The sequence below is a fragment of the Stigmatopora nigra genome, chromosome 4 (assembly GCF_051989575.1).
Source record: "Stigmatopora nigra isolate UIUO_SnigA chromosome 4, RoL_Snig_1.1, whole genome shotgun sequence".
In the NCBI taxonomy this organism is placed as follows: Eukaryota; Metazoa; Chordata; class Actinopteri; order Syngnathiformes; family Syngnathidae; genus Stigmatopora; species Stigmatopora nigra.
In genome coordinates, this window is record NC_135511.1 from 306,767 (window position 1) to 324,104 (window position 17,338).

The 17,338-nt window shown below is 43.7% G+C and overlaps 1 protein-coding gene across 4 annotated transcripts; it reads left to right on the forward strand.

Moving 5' to 3' along the window:
* Window positions 1–343: 343 nt before the first annotated feature.
* Window positions 344–17,333, forward strand: LOC144195316 (solute carrier family 23 member 2-like). 4 transcript variants are annotated; one of them, XM_077714863.1, is made up of 16 exons: window positions 344–695; window positions 5,422–5,470; window positions 6,734–6,936; window positions 8,548–8,646; window positions 9,667–9,783; window positions 10,264–10,421; window positions 10,701–10,789; window positions 10,902–10,969; window positions 11,426–11,607; window positions 11,704–11,824; window positions 12,271–12,427; window positions 12,659–12,806; window positions 12,879–12,984; window positions 13,513–13,780; window positions 13,881–13,976; window positions 14,635–17,333. In XM_077714863.1, exons 1-16 carry the CDS (start codon window positions 402–404, stop codon window positions 14,889–14,891), a joined length of 2,412 nt encoding a protein of 803 aa, XP_077570989.1. In that variant the 5' UTR covers window positions 344–401; the 3' UTR covers window positions 14,892–17,333. The 4 variants fall into 4 exon arrangements, with proteins under 4 accessions (XP_077570989.1, XP_077570990.1, XP_077570991.1 ...); XM_077714864.1 differs by having other exon boundaries at window positions 6,737–6,936; XM_077714865.1 differs by lacking the exon at window positions 5,422–5,470 and having other exon boundaries at window positions 551–695.
* Window positions 17,334–17,338: the final 5 nt, after the last annotated feature.

The window sequence follows — 17,338 nt, forward strand, 5'->3', positions numbered from 1 at the left end:
ATATGGATATTTCCCGATCACAATGAGTGGGAGAAATCCAGCAAATTGTCTGCGGTGACATTATTTTACGCAACGTATTATAAAAGTACAAACGCTCGAAGCTAGGTGGCAGTGCGGTTAGCGCATTACCTTGCCTCCCAATCTTATGCCTTCCCTTTCAAATGAGAAAACATAACACGGGCTGTCCAACAAAATGGTTGTCGAATGTACTAGAACCTTAATTATATAGAAATCCTAATGTGTCTATCTAAGCTCCACTGTAGTACCTATTGTGCATCACGACCGCTCCGTTTTGCGTCACGGAGGTCGTCGTCTATGATTGGCCGAGACGCTGCGAGAGGCGGGAACAGACGTCACGAGGTTTTGCGCAGGCGCGAAGCCTGACTCAACCCCGTGGTTATATGAAAGACACAAATCCCTCCGCGGCGCGACCAGCGGTTGTCCAACCCGAGAGAAGAGAAGAGGGAAAGGGAGACGAAGCAGGTTCCTTCCTTTCTTCCATCCACTCGAGCGGCTTCAACGACGCTCGTCGTCGTCCTCGCGTGAGCCTTCGTCCGTCCGGCGGCTTCCAGCTCGAGCAAGCGGCGGCGGCGGCGGCTCACCTCTCTCCACCGACGGAGCCACCTCGCGGACACCAGCGCCGAGAGGGGAAGTGGGCTTCGGGCTTCCTCTTGGTCTTCTCTTTCTTCAGGCAGGTGAGTTAACGAGCACGCGAAGCCCATGCCCCGCACAACCCAACTCTACTAGCCCCAGACTGTGAAATAAATAAGAATAAATACATAAATAAATAAATAATAAATAGAATTGACGGCCGGGTATCTGGCTCTCTCGCCGTCCGTGGGTCTTATGGGGCGGTCGTGGGTGTTGCGTCGTCACGCCACCAGGCCCGATGTGTCATCCTCGAGCGCCCCGAAACCTTTCGTTTGGTTTACCTCCACCTTAATGTGACATGGCGAGACTCGCATGGTCGGTCTGTCAATTTGCTCGCTCGTGTGTCCGAAAACTGACGTGACAGCCAGCAGCCACCCATGGGTGCATCAAGTGAATCATGCCAACTGTCAGACACTTGGCATGACACTCACTGGATGTGCATCTTCTTTGCCCCCTAGCGATGAGGTCGTCCTGGAAACAGCCCGTTAACGGCCCGTTAACAGCCCTCTTATGTCACGCAGAGTTGACCCTCGGAATACGAGCAGCGTCCGTTCACAATGGCAGCTCGTAACGTCAATCTGCTCTTAACGTCAATGTATGTTCTCCCTAAGAAATGATTGAATTCCGGCTCAAGTCCAGCGGGTTTCCGCCAACTAATCATTCGCAGAATCCTTTTGAAAGCTATACAATCAGAAATGTATACAGTGTTTGTGTGACTTAAGAAATGCAGTAATTGTTCCAATATTGGTTTAGTAACTGGAATCCCGCGTAAGTCGAGTGGCATTTGGCATTTGGTGTGTAATCCGTTCCATGGTTCCCCACGCCACTCCTTAAACCATTTCAAAAGGCTAAAAAGTATATTTCTGTTCAAACTTTTTCCTCCGAGGGCCTCTTTCAGAAAACTCAAAGGATGCAATTTCAATTTTATTTAGTAAATATCCCATCGAAATCAGGAATCAAGAAAAAAAAATCAGGTTTTCAAATGTATTTTGACTCATTTGTTCTCACTCTCTTTGAAAGACGAAATTCAATCCAATTTGATAAGAGAGATTGTCAACGATTGAATGATGGCAATTTTCCATTTGAAAATGAATTTGATGTCCAGAAATGTCAATGCGTTCAGGCCCAGCAGCAACAAAATAAAAGGTTGAAGGATTTTGCCAAATATATAAACATTTTTGTATTTTGCACATGAAAAAAAATGCGTCCAATGCCATTAATCACAATTGAAAACGTTCATGTAGATATTTATTGACTCGACCAAAATGCAAGAAAATCCCAACCAAAACAGCTTTTTAAAAATGATTATATAAATGACGTTAAACCAAATACAGAAAATTTACATTGATTGAAAATAATGGCCATTGACCATTGATCTGTGGCCATCTAGTGTTCCAGCGGAGTATTGCAATCAAATGTAGTCCTCTTGTATGATTGTTTTATGGCTCTTATTTGTGGATTTTTTCATCTTTTTTTGCCGCTGGCCAATAAAAAGTAGGCAGCGGGCTTCAGTTTGGACACTCCTCCCGTGCGTAAACTGACAGATTAATGTGTAATGTAAAAGGAGGGAATTGGCTCACGGCGCCACAAACTAGCTGACCTATTCTATTTTTTCTCTCCTTTTTTGTACCGTCTCATGATCGCCAGCTAATAAACGAGAGCGTGACAAAGTCCGGCTTGGATCCAACGGGAAAAATATCACCTTTTTCTTTCTTTGCGCTGGGACAGCTTCCCCCGCGGTTTTAGCTTCTCACCTTGGTCACGGCTCGTTTCCAACGGTGGCCAATTAGGAGCGCTTTCAAATGTTGAAATGTCAGCGTTGGCACAAAAGCCTTGGCTCCGAGGAACCGTATCTTCAGCCGTGACAATGACCCCGACCGTCGTGCCACTTCTCTTCTGGAATGACAAATGGGCCTTGAAAATGTCGCCTCCTTCCCCGTCTTTCAATCCTAAATAACGTTTACTTGGTAATGATTTTTTTTGTTGGGTAGTTTGTAGCCGGGAAACGGTGGTATTTCTGAATGTTAAAAATTTGGCATCTTTGACTGAATATGTCAATATAGATGTATAATTTAGTATTATTTGAAATGGAATGTGCTTTTATGTCCTGTTCCCAGGCCACACCTGATTGCTTGCTTTTACGTCCACCTGCTTTAATAACTGTCATTTCCTTGTGGCGCAATAGCATTGTGTTTGCGGGGGGTGCTTGGATTAGATTGGAGAACAAAAGCTTAGAATTGTGAGATGTGCGCGCTACCCGCTCGCTTATCGTATGGCTTCAATTATCTATTAACAAAATCATTCCAAAACTATTCAAACTAGCAGGGAGAAAAGAATGTGGCTCACTGAACCGGTTTCCTGACCGATAGATTGTCTGGTATTCTAAATTCACCCCATTTTGTGCACACGCTCCCAGTTAAAAATGACCATTAGATTGCGCGTGAACTTTTGTTTTCTATTTGTTGAATTTTGGAGAACTTTAGCCAAATAGTCCATCCGGATAGCCTCGGAATTGAACGGAACGGCAATTTTGAAGAACTCACCGTCGGGATTCATGGATGGCCACTCCGGAATTCCCCGCCTCTTTGTCGTTGCTACGTTTTGGGTCCTCGTCTGTCCACGACAGACCCCGTTTTCGGACACCACGTCCTATTTAATGGCAGTCTCCGTACGTTTTCGTATGAACGAGAAGAAATGCTACGGCAGAAGAACACGCTCCCTAAAGTCAAAGCCATTTTCAATGATGTTTCGGGGCTGCTTCGCCTCCTCGTGCCCCGCCCGGCCACCAAATCCGAACACCCCGATCGCCGTCCGCATCCCTCTCCTGGGCCCTTCGGACTCGATCCCCGCCGTCGGGCCCTAAAAAACGATGGCAGGACGCCCGCTCTTGACGTAACGTGGTTACGAAAGCCCCGGGAGGGAATTTCACGCCGGCCAGTCTCTGGCCGCGGCTTAAAGGATTTTATGGACTTGGAGCAACAATGGTCTTTGGCTCCCAAGGGGGCCCCGCTGCTCTCGGCGGGAGGGCGGGGGGCCCCCCGAGAAGGTCAGGTGACTAACCTGGTTACGTCGGGGACGGTGAGAACGCACCCCGAGTGAGCCACGGCGTGCTGCGCCTCGGGCCACGTTGCCGTGAGAAACCAGCGGAGGAACGCTGAAAGGTCGTCCGTCTTTGCGAGCGGGATGGAAATGGGAGCGTCTTTCCCACCGCTTGACGCACGGTTTCCGACGGCGCCGTGCCGGGGACCACCTGCCGTCGTCGCAAAGCGTTTTTTTTTTTGGCCTTCCTTCCAACTCTCTTTTTCTTTTTATGTTGTTACGAGCTTTAGCTTAAAGCTATTTTTTATGCGCTAAACCCGTATTTCACTCTTATTGCTAATTAGACTTTGTGTATTCTAGTTTATTTCTTGTGTACAGCATGACTTCAAATTCAATAAATAACTGTATTGATGTTGACTTTTTATTGTTCAATTTGCCAGTGCATTCATAAAATGAAGATTTCACTTTGCCTTTCATAATCAAAAAGTATCATCAAATCAAATAACGAAATGCATTTATTTTTTGGGGGATTTTGTAACTTGGATCATTTTGGTATCTCCAGTCCAAAAAATTCGTAACCTGAATCTAGAGGTATTTGTAAGTCGAGGAGGTATGACTGTACATGTCATGTTAGCCAGCTCTTCCTGTTGTGATGACGCTTTGACTATTCTCCTCCCCGTTGGTGTCTCGCACGGAGGAATGTCCCCGTGGACAGCCGCCACCCCCCGCCCCCCTTCGTCGCACGCGCATAAAAGAGTTATGTCTGTGCGGCGGAAGAGGATTTGGTAATGTTTGCACGGCTGGGCCCCCATGTCCAAACATCCGGAGGCCGCCGGGAAAGTGTAGCCGAGCGCTGGAGCGTCCGTGCGTTACGCCGTCGCCGCCGCCGGGCCTCCTTATCGTAAGCGCGTCCTTATCGCTCCCTCGAATCGCTCGTCTTTGTTCCCCGCCGTTGTGACACCACGGCCACGGCCTAGTCCAAATTTCTCAACAAAACACGTTGACACACGGCACTCGCATTGCTTTTAGAATGCTCTGACTGGATTAGGGTCTGAATTAGGGAGTGGCCATCAGCATGAAAATGACAGATTTTATTCTCATTGCTTTTGTATGTATAAAAGTGGCGGCCCGGGGGCCAAATCTGGCCCGCCGCCTTATTTTGTGCGGCCCAAAAAGTAAATCATGAGTTTCTATTTTAGGATCAAATTAAAATGAAGAGTATAGATGTATATTAAATTTCCTGATTTCCCCCATTTTAAATTGATACTTGCTAATTTTTTAATCCAATTTTTCAGTTTTTAGTTCAGAAATCATTTTGTAAAATCTAAAAATATATTTTTAAAAAAGCTGCCATAAACATTGTTTTAGATGTATAAAAATGGAATATTCCGGGCCTTTAATCCAGTTCATTTATTTAAAAAAGAAGTAAATAAAATGGTGCGGCCCACATGAGTTGACTTTAAAGCGTGCCGAGTATGCCCCCCCCGCCTTGAATTCTAATCAATGACTAGCTGTGTTTTGAATAAATTGTGTCCAATTAACGTGTATGTGTTCACCTCCCCGCTACTCCCTCCCTCCCTGTCTTTGACCTGTCCATCTCTTGTGCTTGATCCGCCCCCCTCCCTCCCTCCTATCTCTTGTTTCTTCTTCTTCTTCTACTTTCCTCCTTAACCCGTATGCCCCCCCTCCCCCCTTTCTATCTCTCTCTCTCTCTCTCGCCCCTCCACACAGATGCTCCCAGCCGTGCAGATTGACGGGAGCGATGGGATGTGTCAACTAGGTATTTCACTGAGCCCATATTTTCACACCACCACGGGCAGGTGTCCAAAAATCTATTGGACAAATCACCACAATGCCTCTACTTACAAAATAGGCTCCCCAGAAGTGGTTTCGTAACTTGATTCTTTCATAAGTGGCGTGGCATTTTCCACTCCAAATCCTTTAAAAAAAAAAAAAAAACTTCAAAGTGAAGTGGGACACACCCCTACTTACGGATAACTCCACTTATGAAAGATTCAAGTTACGAAAGGCCTCAAGGGGCAAATTTTCTTCCAAGAATTTCAAAACTTAACACAAACACTTACTCTCTCCCATATTTTATTTTGAATTATGAATAAAAAATATCAAAATAAAAACTAATAAAAAATAATAAAAATGCAGCTGGTATGATGACAATTAGGCTATTTGTCGAGTCAATCATGATGACAAATTATTATTATTCATAGAATAGAAATGCTTTTCCCTACCTTGCTGTGCTCCCATTGGTTAAGAGGGTTTCTATAGCACTTTCCATAACAATTGAAAATCGTGTTAAAGTATTTTTAATTTTCCGATTTTTTTTTTTTCATTTATTGTTCTTTTTTTAAAGTTAGCCACACACATTTTTGACATAAATTTGCTGGTTTAAACCGATTTAACTCTGATTTATGGGTGAGAGGTTGCCATAAGTAGCGAGTTTGTTGACGTTGCGGCTTGTTTTGTCTCCAAATTTTTTTCATTTCTTCCAAAAATGCTGCGACCCAAAGACTAAATGAAAGCATTTTCCACGTGTTACGTGAAAGTTGGGCAAGCCGGATTGGGGCCACGGTCGTCACCTGGCCCTGGATCCAGTTATCAGGCAAAGCCAAAAGAAAACCTTGGTGGCTTTTGGGCCAAAGGACGCCTTCCCAAATCTCAAGGCGAGAGTTGCGCTGACGTTTCCAACGGAACATTTGCTATCTCTCTCAGGGTCGCTTTTTCCCGCGCCGTATTAGCCTCGTTTTTATTTTTTGTCGCCCTCGTTCTCCCTGGTCTTTCTGGTGTCCGGCACCCCCGCCGGCCATTGTTTTTCTCTTGCGTAAATGTATCATCCATGCATAATTTATCATCCAAACAGATGTGTAGGATTGGCTACCGCGCTTCCCGACATCTGTTGCTAATAAATTAAAAAAGAGTTGGCTGAAAGTGAACTTGCCACAATTTATAAGCGACTTTCTCGGGCCATCCACTTTCCACTTGAAATTGATTTCCACGCCATTCTTGTGTGTGTTTTTTTTTAACCCAGCAGACGAGTCATCCCCGGACCATGTGATTGGGCGAAGGGGCTCATCTAGCGTCTTCACCCCGGAGCGAGACGGGGGCGACGGAGCCGGGCAAGCCAAAATGGGCGTGGGCAAGAATACGGCCGCCAAAGCCGTGGACAGCGGCAGCGAGGGAGGAAAATATGAAGAGGAGAGCAAACAGGCCACAGACTTCTACCCAATTCCGGTATGTGCCTCATTTTAGGCCCAAGTCGAGTGGTACCTTGACATACGAGCTTCATTGCTTCCGGGACTGAGCTCGTATGTCAATTTACTTGTAACTCAAATCAACGTTTTCCATTGAAATGAACTCAAAACTAATGAATTGGTTCCAACCCTCTGAAAAAATAGCAAAGCCAGAAATATTGGATTGGAAAAAAATGTGAATTTCTTTTAATTCTCCATCTATTAACAAAGTAAAACAGAACTCGTGGTTTAATAGTAATAAAATGTGTTTAATAGAACTAAAATTAGACGGATTTTGCGGGTTAGGGTAGAGCGAGGCACATAGAAGAAGGCGGGGGCTTGTTTCCCACGGCAACGCCTTTGTAACCAAACAAACTAATTTAAATGAACTTGGATGAATACTTTCAGACACTCAAACATACGTTTAATGTAAACGTCCTTGCAAAAATGTCGCTTCTGCTATTTTTTGGGGTGCAATGATGATAACAAAAGGTCAAACATGGCGACATATGAAGCCAAATGTATAAATGTCCCAAACCTTTGAGGCAAAAAAAGACACTAGAATCAATCTAAATCGAAAATCATGTGAAGTACTTTGATGAGGCGTTGCAAAGGAGGCTCGGCGGCGGCGCTCGCTCGCTCGCTTGCTTTGTGTATGTATAGTCTTGCCGCCACAAATATTTGCCGACCTTCCTCGGCTGTTTAAAATGTTGCTAGCGAAAACATCAACGGCCTTGGATCCCGCCCATCTTTGCGGCGTGCTACTGACGGACTCACAAAATAGAAGCAAAGGGGAAGGAAATGTCTGATTTGAGCTTCCTCACGGCCTGTTTTGTCCCCCCTGATGTCACAGAAGCTCCCAGAGGTGCTTTCCCTTTCTTTTCACTATATAGAAATCCATTTTGAACTATACTAGCCACCCAACTATCAAGCTAGCAAGTTAGCATGGGATAATGCCCAGCAATCTGCACACTCCATGATGACATCTCCCCATCTAAACCCTCCAAACATTTGGCAAAAAGAGTAAGAATCTACATTGGAGATGTTCTAGAATCTTTTGAACACCATATCTGGCTCTTTTAATGCCCCCAGACTAACATAAACAGCTGCTCGTCAAGTGATATGTTGATCTTGGACACTTCAAACGAATGCAGCAATTATTCCTCAAATCCATGAACTTCTGGATAAAATGGGAAAGGCCCTTGCTATAAGTATTAGTCTCTGTATTTCATCTGCAAAGAGTTGCGTTGAAAATAAGTTTAAATTTCTTTATTTTCTGGCTGTACAACATCGTTAAAGCTCCCTTGCCTATCTCAAAAGTATTTATTCACTTTGAATTATTCAGTCGTGTATTTTAATGATGTATGCTCTACAAATATGCAATATTAGAAAAATCAACACCCAAATTTGAAGTGTTTCTTCAGGAAAGAACATATGTGGCCCATCCCAAGTTGAAAGCCATCATATTTTAGATTGTATTTTCAGTCAAATTCCTCTTTTAGCTCCCCAACTCGCTTTAGAATCTACTTTGTACTGCCAAGTGTGTTCACTTTGCCACGAGTGCTGTGAATATCCAATTCTTACCAAGCTCTTTTTAAACACGTGTGGCTAGGTGGTGGTCAACGGAGTGGGCGGAGCCAACGGGGACCAGGATACGGAGAACACGGAGCTGATGGCCGTCTACACCAAAGAGGCTCAAAGAGCCGAAAAGGTAAGCAAGACAATATTTGCTCTTGCTATTAACTGACTCTGATCAAATGAATGAACAATTAGGGAAAAAACGTGTTTTTGTCTGAAATTTTCAAGCATTCCGTGATAGTCCAACGACAAAACTTTGCCATAAAAAAGGCAAACTTGTCAATTAGCGTAAAGATGGGTTGGTAGCTCAGTCCTTTTTGGTGCTTTAATTTCTGCGACTTCCAACGTCTTGGGAGTTGAACCGTTGTTTTTAGTCTCATCGTTATTGCGACAAACTAATGAATCGTCTACTTAAAAAAATCACCAAAAAACAAAAGAAACACTTGTGGAAAAAGGCCTCTTGACTCATATAGGCGTGGACCGTTAATACAGAAAAAGGAGTCCATTCATGCTGAGGAGGCAGACGAACCCTGATAATCATCTTAACTTAACTTAGGTATGCTTCCCCCCCCCCTCCCCCTTCGGATTATTATGACTCGCTATTGTGATAGTGCAAATGCTTCATTCTGAGGTTGAAAGTTATCTGTAAGCAAGTCTCTCTCTCTCTCTCTCTCTCTCTCTCTCTCTCTCTCTCTCTCTCTCTCTCTCTCTCTCTCTCTCTCTCTCTCTTTCCTGTGACTCTTTACTTTCCTTTGTCCTGCTAAAGTTTTGACATTGTCACCGTGACGACGCACTTTCTCTGGAAGTTCACTAACACTTTTTCTTCTCCCTTTCATAATAATAATAATAATGATGATGATTCACTTGGGCAATATGGCCAAAAAGAAATCCTCCATTTTTATTTTGTATTTTGTATTTTTCTATTCATTCATTTATCCTCCAAGTTGGTGTGGCATCAACCTATTTATTTATTTTTTTAATTATTATTTTAAGAAAAATGAATTTATTGATGGCCACTTAAGTTTGCTTTCCCTTTATATAAGTGAGTGACATGTCCCAAATAGAGAAGAAAAATAAATGGTTTGAAATGAAAAATCAATCTTTTGATTATTTTTTTTTATGATTGAATTTTTGTTTTTGTTTTTTTATTTAGAGCTCCATTTCTGAAACATTGGACAGTTCAGAGAGCGTGGATCCAAGGAGGATGGACATGATCTATATCATAGAAGACACTCCACCTTGGTACCTGTGTGTATTTTTAGGCCTACAGGTAAATGGCGTCCACGCACGCACGCACACACACACACACACACACACACACACACACACACACACAAAAACACACCTTCTTAACACTGCTCTTTTATTACCTTAAGTGGAGAGGGAGCTAAAATACTTGTCAGCTTGTAATTCATTCCATTTTTAAACAAGCTGTCACTCAAGGACAATTAGGCTCACCCGCATTTGCTCTGAAATGAACTTCCCATAAATTCATTTCTTTTTTGACTTTTGATTGGCTCTCCACCTATTTTCAGTCTCTACAAAAATAATGTGCTTTTGTTTGTAGTGATTACATAACATAATACGCAAAGCGCTTTTTGCCACTCAGACAATTATTGCCGTGCATTTTGGCTTTGGGTATTTTTTTTTTTATTCCCCTTTCCTTCGGCAAACCCGTAAAATCGGCTATGAAAAAATGTGAGAGATGTCTAAGAAAGTGTGTTGGGTTTTTGTTTTTGTGTGTTTGCAGCACTATTTGACGTGTTTCAGCGGAACCATCGCGGTGCCGTTCCTCCTGGCCGAAGCCATGTGCGTGGGCTTTGACCAGTGGGCCACCAGCCAGCTCATCGGGACCATCTTCTTTTGCGTGGGAATCACCACCCTGCTGCAAACCACGCTGGGCTGCAGGTATGAATTAAAAAAATAATACAATTATGAATTAATGGAAGTGGATTAAAAGCCATGAATACTCTGTTTTATAGATCTCATAAAATATTTCATTGATCTTTTTAAATATATTTTTAGATTTGACCAAATGATTTTTGAACTAAAAATACAGAAAAAATGATTAAAAAATGGCTATGATGAATTTAAAAGGGGGAAGAAAAACAGGAAACTTAATATACATCGATATCTATCATTTGAATTTTTTGGTGGGTTTATTTTCCCCCGTTTGCTTGTCTGCAGGTTGCCGTTGTTCCAGGCCAGCGCGTTTGCCTTCCTGGCCCCAGCCCGAGCCATCCTCTCACTGGACAAGTGGAAGTGCAACAACACGGGTGAGAAGAGCGCGTCTTCCTACAAAGATTGCGCAGGGTTTTTATTTCAATTTTTTTTTATTATGACCTATGTCTGTGACAACAACAATGTTTTTTTTTTACCTCTCCTCAGAAATCCTGGGGATGAACAGCACAGAGATTGTGAACACGGAGCACATTTGGCATCCCAGGATACGAGAAGTGAGACATAGAAAATACACCAGTCAATATTTTTGGGAGGAGTGCTTAGAAAAGGCTCCGAGCAAAGTAGGAAGTGGAATGACAGGATGTCAGCCTGAAAAATACTTGCGGCGGGCGGGCGGGCTTTGGTCACATGACCTGAGAATGGCAGTTCAATGAGACTTGAATAACTCCTTCCCAACCAAACAAACAGTCATTGGAGAGCTGCCAATTGCTCTCGTAACTATCCCAAAATTTGTCATGTAAGTACTTAATACTCCCCCCAAAAATGACTTGATACTACTTGAATAACAAAGCCCAACAAATGGAAGTATTTCAGTGCCGTTGGCCATCAAATGAGTCATCGTAAAAAAAATCAGGAAAATATTCTATCTAAAATGGTCCGCATGAAATGGAGTTGACGTTAAAGCGGCCCACGAACCAACCCGAGTCTGACATCTTTTTGTTTTTTGTAAGATCCAAGGAGCCATCATCGTGTCCTCGCTGGTGGAGGTTTGCATCGGAGCGCTGGGTCTCCCCGGGCTCCTCTTGAAGTACATCGGGCCCCTGACCATCACCCCCACCGTGGCCCTCATCGGCCTCTCCGGCTTCCAGGCGGCCGGTGAGAGGGCGGGAAAACATTGGGGTGTCGCCATGCTGTAAGTGGAAGGACGCTCCCTCGTTTTGGGAAAAAAAGGAAAATTGAATTGAATTGAATTTGAAATGAATGTGGTTTTGCCCTTTTGTGTTGTCAGCACCATTTTCCTGGTGCTCCTGTTTTCCCAGTACGCCCGAAACGTCCACTTCCCGCTGCCGGTCTACAAAGCCAAAAAAGGCTGGACGTCCTACCGACTGCAAGTTTTCAAAATGTTCCCGGTAAGTCCCGCCTTGCGTTATGTGACCATATTTTGACCTTTTATTTGAAAATTCCTCGACATGATGAGCAAACAGAGCTGGTTCGTTGAACTGCTACCCAGTCCTACTACTACTGTAGTCGATCTGCTGCCCTCTAGTGTTCATGCAGGGAAACGCTAAGGTCTTACCTAAAAGTTTTTTTTTTTCTGGGACGAGATCAAAAGAGAGATTGTAAGGGAAAGTCCCCTTTCGTAATTTTTCTTTTTTAACCATCTTTGAGTCTTGTACTGGAATACAAGGTTAAATTGTCCAGCCTCCAATGGAGTCATTTTTATTTTTAGGTTTTGTTACTTTGAGGAAAATCCGTCGAAAAATGGATTCAAGTGTCAGAAATGGATTTGAATCTAGCTATGGGAGCCTAAAGTAGCAAGTATCTCCTCCTCCTCCTCCTCCTCCTCTTTCTCCAGATCATCATGGCCATCCTGGTGTCGTGGTTTCTCTGCTTCATCTTCACGGTGACGGACGTTTTTCCGCCGGAAAAGGGCAAGTACGGCTACTACGCTCGCACGGACGCGCGCCAGGGAATCCTCTCGGCGGCGCCCTGGTTCAAGATTCCCTACCCATGTGAGTCCCTCCGCCGCCTATAGTCATTTAATCCATTTTGCAATATGACGTTACGACATTCTCATTCATATCCATTCAAAAGTCTGTCCAAAATCATCTTTTCCTGTGTGTTTTGGGTGAAAATCGGCGGGTGTACTTCCTCACACGTCCACTAGTTGACATGATAATCGCGACTATGCTGTTTTTTCGGCTATTATTGATTTTTTTTTTTTTTTTGGCGCCCCCTTTCAGTCCAGTGGGGCGTTCCCAACGTCACGGCGGCGGGCGTGATCGGCATGATGAGCGCCGTGGTGGCCAGCATCATCGAATCCATCGGCGACTATTACGCCTGCGCTCGCCTGTCGTGCGCGCCACCGCCGCCCATCCACGCCATCAACAGGTAAGCGAGCCCTCGGCCCGCGCTCTGTGGTCCTTTCTGGCGACAACCAACGGTTGCCTTATTTCTTGCCAGGGGCATATTCGTGGAGGGAATCTCCTGCGTGCTGGACGGCCTTTTTGGGACGGGAAATGGCTCCACCTCCTCCAGCCCCAACATTGGCGTTCTGGGAATAACAAAGGTATTCCAAAACCTATTCCATTCTTCATGATGTCCACGTATTTGCTCAATTTTTCATTTGAATCTCAGTTTCATTTCCAATAGTTGGCTTAGCACAATGGTCTAGATGACTGGTGTCAAAGTGGCGGCCCGGGGGCCAAATCTGTGTCTCATTGTGTGCGGCCCGAGAAAGTTAATGATGAGTGCCGACTTTCTGTTTTAGGATCAAATTCAAATGAAGGGTATAGATGTATATTAAATTTCCTGATTTTCCCCCTTTTAATCAAAAAATGTCTTTTATCAATTTTTTCAGTTTTTAGTTAAAAAAATCATTTTGGAAAATCGAAAATTATTAATTAAACAATTAAAAAAGCTCAAATAAACATTGTATTAGAAAAAACGGAATATTCGGGACCTTTAATCCAGTTCTTTTAATCAATTAAAAAAAATCTAAATATTATATCTAAAATGATCCGGCCCACATAACAGTCTGGTCTAGATTGAAAGCCAGCTTTGAAACGTTTTGATTGGATCCCATGATCTCTGACAGGTGGGCAGCCGTCGCGTGATCCAGTACGGCGCCGCCATGATGCTACTGCTGGGCCTGGTGGGCAAATTCAGCGCCCTGTTCGCCTCCCTGCCGGACCCCGTGTTGGGGGCGCTCTTCTGCACTTTGTTCGGCATGATCACGGCGGTGGGGCTGTCCAACCTGCAGTTTGTGGACCTCAACTCTTCGCGCAACCTCTTTGTGCTGGGCTTCTCCATCTTCTTTGGCCTCATGCTGCCCAGCTACCTGAAAAAGAACCCGCTGGTTACAGGTGAGTCGGCCCAAAATCTCATTGGACCTGCCGAGGAGCGCTACTTTGGCCACTCTCGTCCAGATGATTGACTATGTTTTGTTTTTGTCTTTCTCGCCAGGCATTGTTGAGGTTGACCAAGTGCTGAACGTGCTTCTCACCACGGCCATGTTTGTGGGAGGCTCGGTGGCATTCATTTTGGACAACACTATTCCAGGTGAGACACACCTTTGAAGGACTAAAGTACTTGGGGCCGGAGTCACGGGCTATTGCAGTAGCTAGACCACGGGTGTCAAAGTGGCGGCCCCGGGGCCAAATCTGGCCCGCCGCCTCATTTTGTGCGGCCCGAGAAAGTCAATCATGAGTGCCAACTTTCTGTTTTCGGATCAAGTTAAAATGAAGAGTATAGATGGATATTACATTTCCTGATTTTTCCCCTTTTAAATCAATCATTGCCATTTTTATTATCCATTTTTTTAGTTCAAAAATCATTTTGTAAAATCAAAACATTTATTTAAAAAAAGCTCAAATTAACATTGTTTTAGATCTATAAAAAACTGAATATTCAGAGCCATTTAATCCGTTTATAAAATTAAAAAATCTAAATATTATATAAAATGGATGTTAAAGCAATCCGGGTCATTCAGTAATGGCTATCAAGTATAAACTTCCTAGCGTTTTAACAAAACATGCAGGTTTTGAATGAAAGTGCATTCCCCAAGCCCTCATTTAAAAATATATATATTAAAACTAAGAGAATCATGAGACTTCAGACAATAGCAGTTCCTTTTGGAACTGGCTACTTGCATTCCCTAGGAGCTCCTTTTCAAAACATTGTGGCGTGCTAACGTCAGCTAACGCTAGCCTCTCGCCAGGTACCCCCGAGGAGCGCGGCATCCGGAAGCTGAAGCGGGGCACGGGTCCCAGCGCCGCCGAGCTGGAGGGGATGCGATCCTACGACCTCCCTTTCGGGATGGACTTCATTCGCAGGCACTCCTTCTTCAAGTACCTCCCCATCAGCCCCACCTTCGCCGGCTACCAGTGGGGGGCGCTGCGGCAGAGCTGCCGGAGCGGCTGCGGCCGGGCGGAAGACGGCGAGGGAGGAGTTTCCCGCGGCGAGAGTCTTCCCTAACCCCGCCTCCATTTGAGGAGCAAACTGAGTGGGGGGAAAAAGAAGAAAAAAAATGCCCGGGTACGATCGGGGGGAGCCTCCGACCTCCGTCTACTGTTTTGCCCCTCCCCGACGTGCCGTTCCGAGCGTGCCGCCAAAAACGGCGCCCGCTTGGCGCGTTGGTGGACGCTGTCACTTTTAATCCACCCTGCCCATTCCAAATGATGCAAAACGAAGCAAGAAGAAAAGAAAAGAAAGGAAGCAGCATGTATGCAAGCCGCTACGCACAAACATGGATTTTGGACACCGCCATCTTTTTCCTCAGTTGCGAACGTCAGCCCTTTGTAAACTTTCAGGCCGCTCAAATCTCAGTTGGACGCCCGTTAAATTCAACCGTCAAAGTGTTTACACATCTGGGTTTATCAGTATTAGCCACAAGCATCCTCATATAGTCATTGACGCTCTTTGAATACTGTATCATAAGGCGCGAGCTCTGTTACACCCGAAGACTTCCTCCAGTTTACTCGTGTCAAGGGGCAGACCGTCAATCGCTCTCGGATGAAAGTACTCCAATCGCATCTTGTGGACAAGGCTAGCGGCTTTTTGCCAAGACGGTAGTCCGAGGAAGAGAAACCAAAACTGTTATTTTGTCCTTAGAGCTCCTTTACTAGTGGCTTCTTGACCTTTTGAGGGATTTGAACAGGTTCTCTGTTGCTGCCTAAGTTATTGGCAAGGCTACTTTTGGGGATTTTGAGGTTTGTGACTTGGATTCCATCCGATTTCTCCACAGAAAGAAAGACTACTCTTTAAATTCATAGTTTTCAATCATCTGGCCTTAAGATAGTAAATCCTTCTGAGTTTGGTGAAGACTCAACTGGCGTCTTCTCATGCCAGTAAATTTGTTTGGATGTGACTTCGTCTCGTCTCGCTCTGAATGCGTATTTTTCTCCCTTTAAAAAAGGGTTGTGGCATCTAGCCACTTTTAACGGGGGGTCCAATTGAGATGGAGTTTATTGAAGAAACCAAAAGTTTGCTTTACCAAAAGAGAAATGTTTCAACCGTTCTTTTCATTTGAATCACCATGTCTTTAGTTAAAGTTATTTATTTGGGAAAGTAAAGTTGCTTATGCAAAGCAGGACTTTGGGTCTGAACGAAGGCCTTTGCTAGCTTACGGTTCACGTGCATGGATTTTGCTCATGCTCTATGAGGATGTTTGCCTCTATTTGGGAAAACTAAATAATTGCCTTTTTTACGGTTATTCCCAGTGATATGTTGACCATTTATTCATGAAATGTGAGCACAATGCTATTGCAAAGTTATTTTGAACCAAATAACACTGCCAGACTTCCCCAGTTTGGGTGTCTATGGTTTCTAATAGCAGTCAATAAGGTTAAAAAAAGATAAACATTGAGCTGGGACGTCAATTTCCATTACAATATTCTGCTACGTCGATGTTTCAATATTTCCTTTGATATTTACATTTCCATACAACACGTTTGAAGGGGCTTTTTGTTGGATTTAGCCGTTGGTCTCGTAAAACCACAAGAAAACTAGCGGTTTCCTCATTAGGAATGGCTGTTGTCACGGGAACGGATAAGGTAGCAACACGCAAGGCCACTCCGTTCGCGGCAACTCTTCTTTCTTCGCCAGCCGTTTACACATTTTTTAGCGGTTTAGTGACAAAATGGCGGTTGGGTCTTGCTTAACAAGGTGGCCAGAAGCACACGAGGATGAGGACGAAGAATCCGTCCCTTTCAGTTATTATGAAGGGGATGATACACCTGGACTAAACATATTTTCTTCTAGGTACTTAACACCTGTTCTCTCTTTGACTGTTCTTCTTTAGTTTATATATATACATATATCTATATGTACATGTTTGTGTATGTATGTATAGATAGAGATTTATAAATACATGCATTTTTTTGCAAGCAAATATTTCTAAGAATGAAATAACTATGATTTTAAATCATGCTGGAAAGTGCACTCTTTAATTGTACCTTTATTTTGGGAGAAAAATCGGTTTCAGTTCTTTTATGCTTGTTTAAGATTTGTTTTGTGTGGGTATATATTTATATACACATACAAAAAAAAGGAGAAATTTAAAGAGCGGTTGATTATGTATATTTAACTTGCCAAAAGCCTTGTAATATAAATGGTGTCAACTAATGGTAGCAACAGAAATGGTTGATTCTTTGTTCCTAATACTATTTAATAAGATGTTACAGAATGTATGTTTTTGTCTTCTTCATTTGATATGAAAATTCATGCGCACAACTCTGCTTTGAAATATGCAAATCTGCAATCTTTCCTTTGCAACTCGGTTCGTGTCCACTTTTTGTTTTGATTTTTCTCATGTTAAATTTCAACGGTTGTGTCATCTTTCCACATCCGGTGACTCATTTCCTCGATGCAACTTTTCAATCAATCAAAAAAAAATCAAATAAAATGGATGTCAAATCATTTAG

Excerpts from the sequence above, each read along its gene's own strand:
- LOC144195316 (XM_077714863.1), top strand. The coding sequence starts at position 402 with ATGAAAGACACAAATCCCTCCGCGGCGCGACCAGCGGTTGTCCAACCC. Across the intron at positions 5,471-6,733 it reads CGATGGGATGTGTCAACTAG|CAGACGAGTCATCCCCGGAC; the intron begins GTATTTCACTGA and ends TTTTTAACCCAG. Across the intron at positions 13,977-14,634 it reads TTTGGACAACACTATTCCAG|GTACCCCCGAGGAGCGCGGC; the intron begins GTGAGACACACC and ends GCCTCTCGCCAG.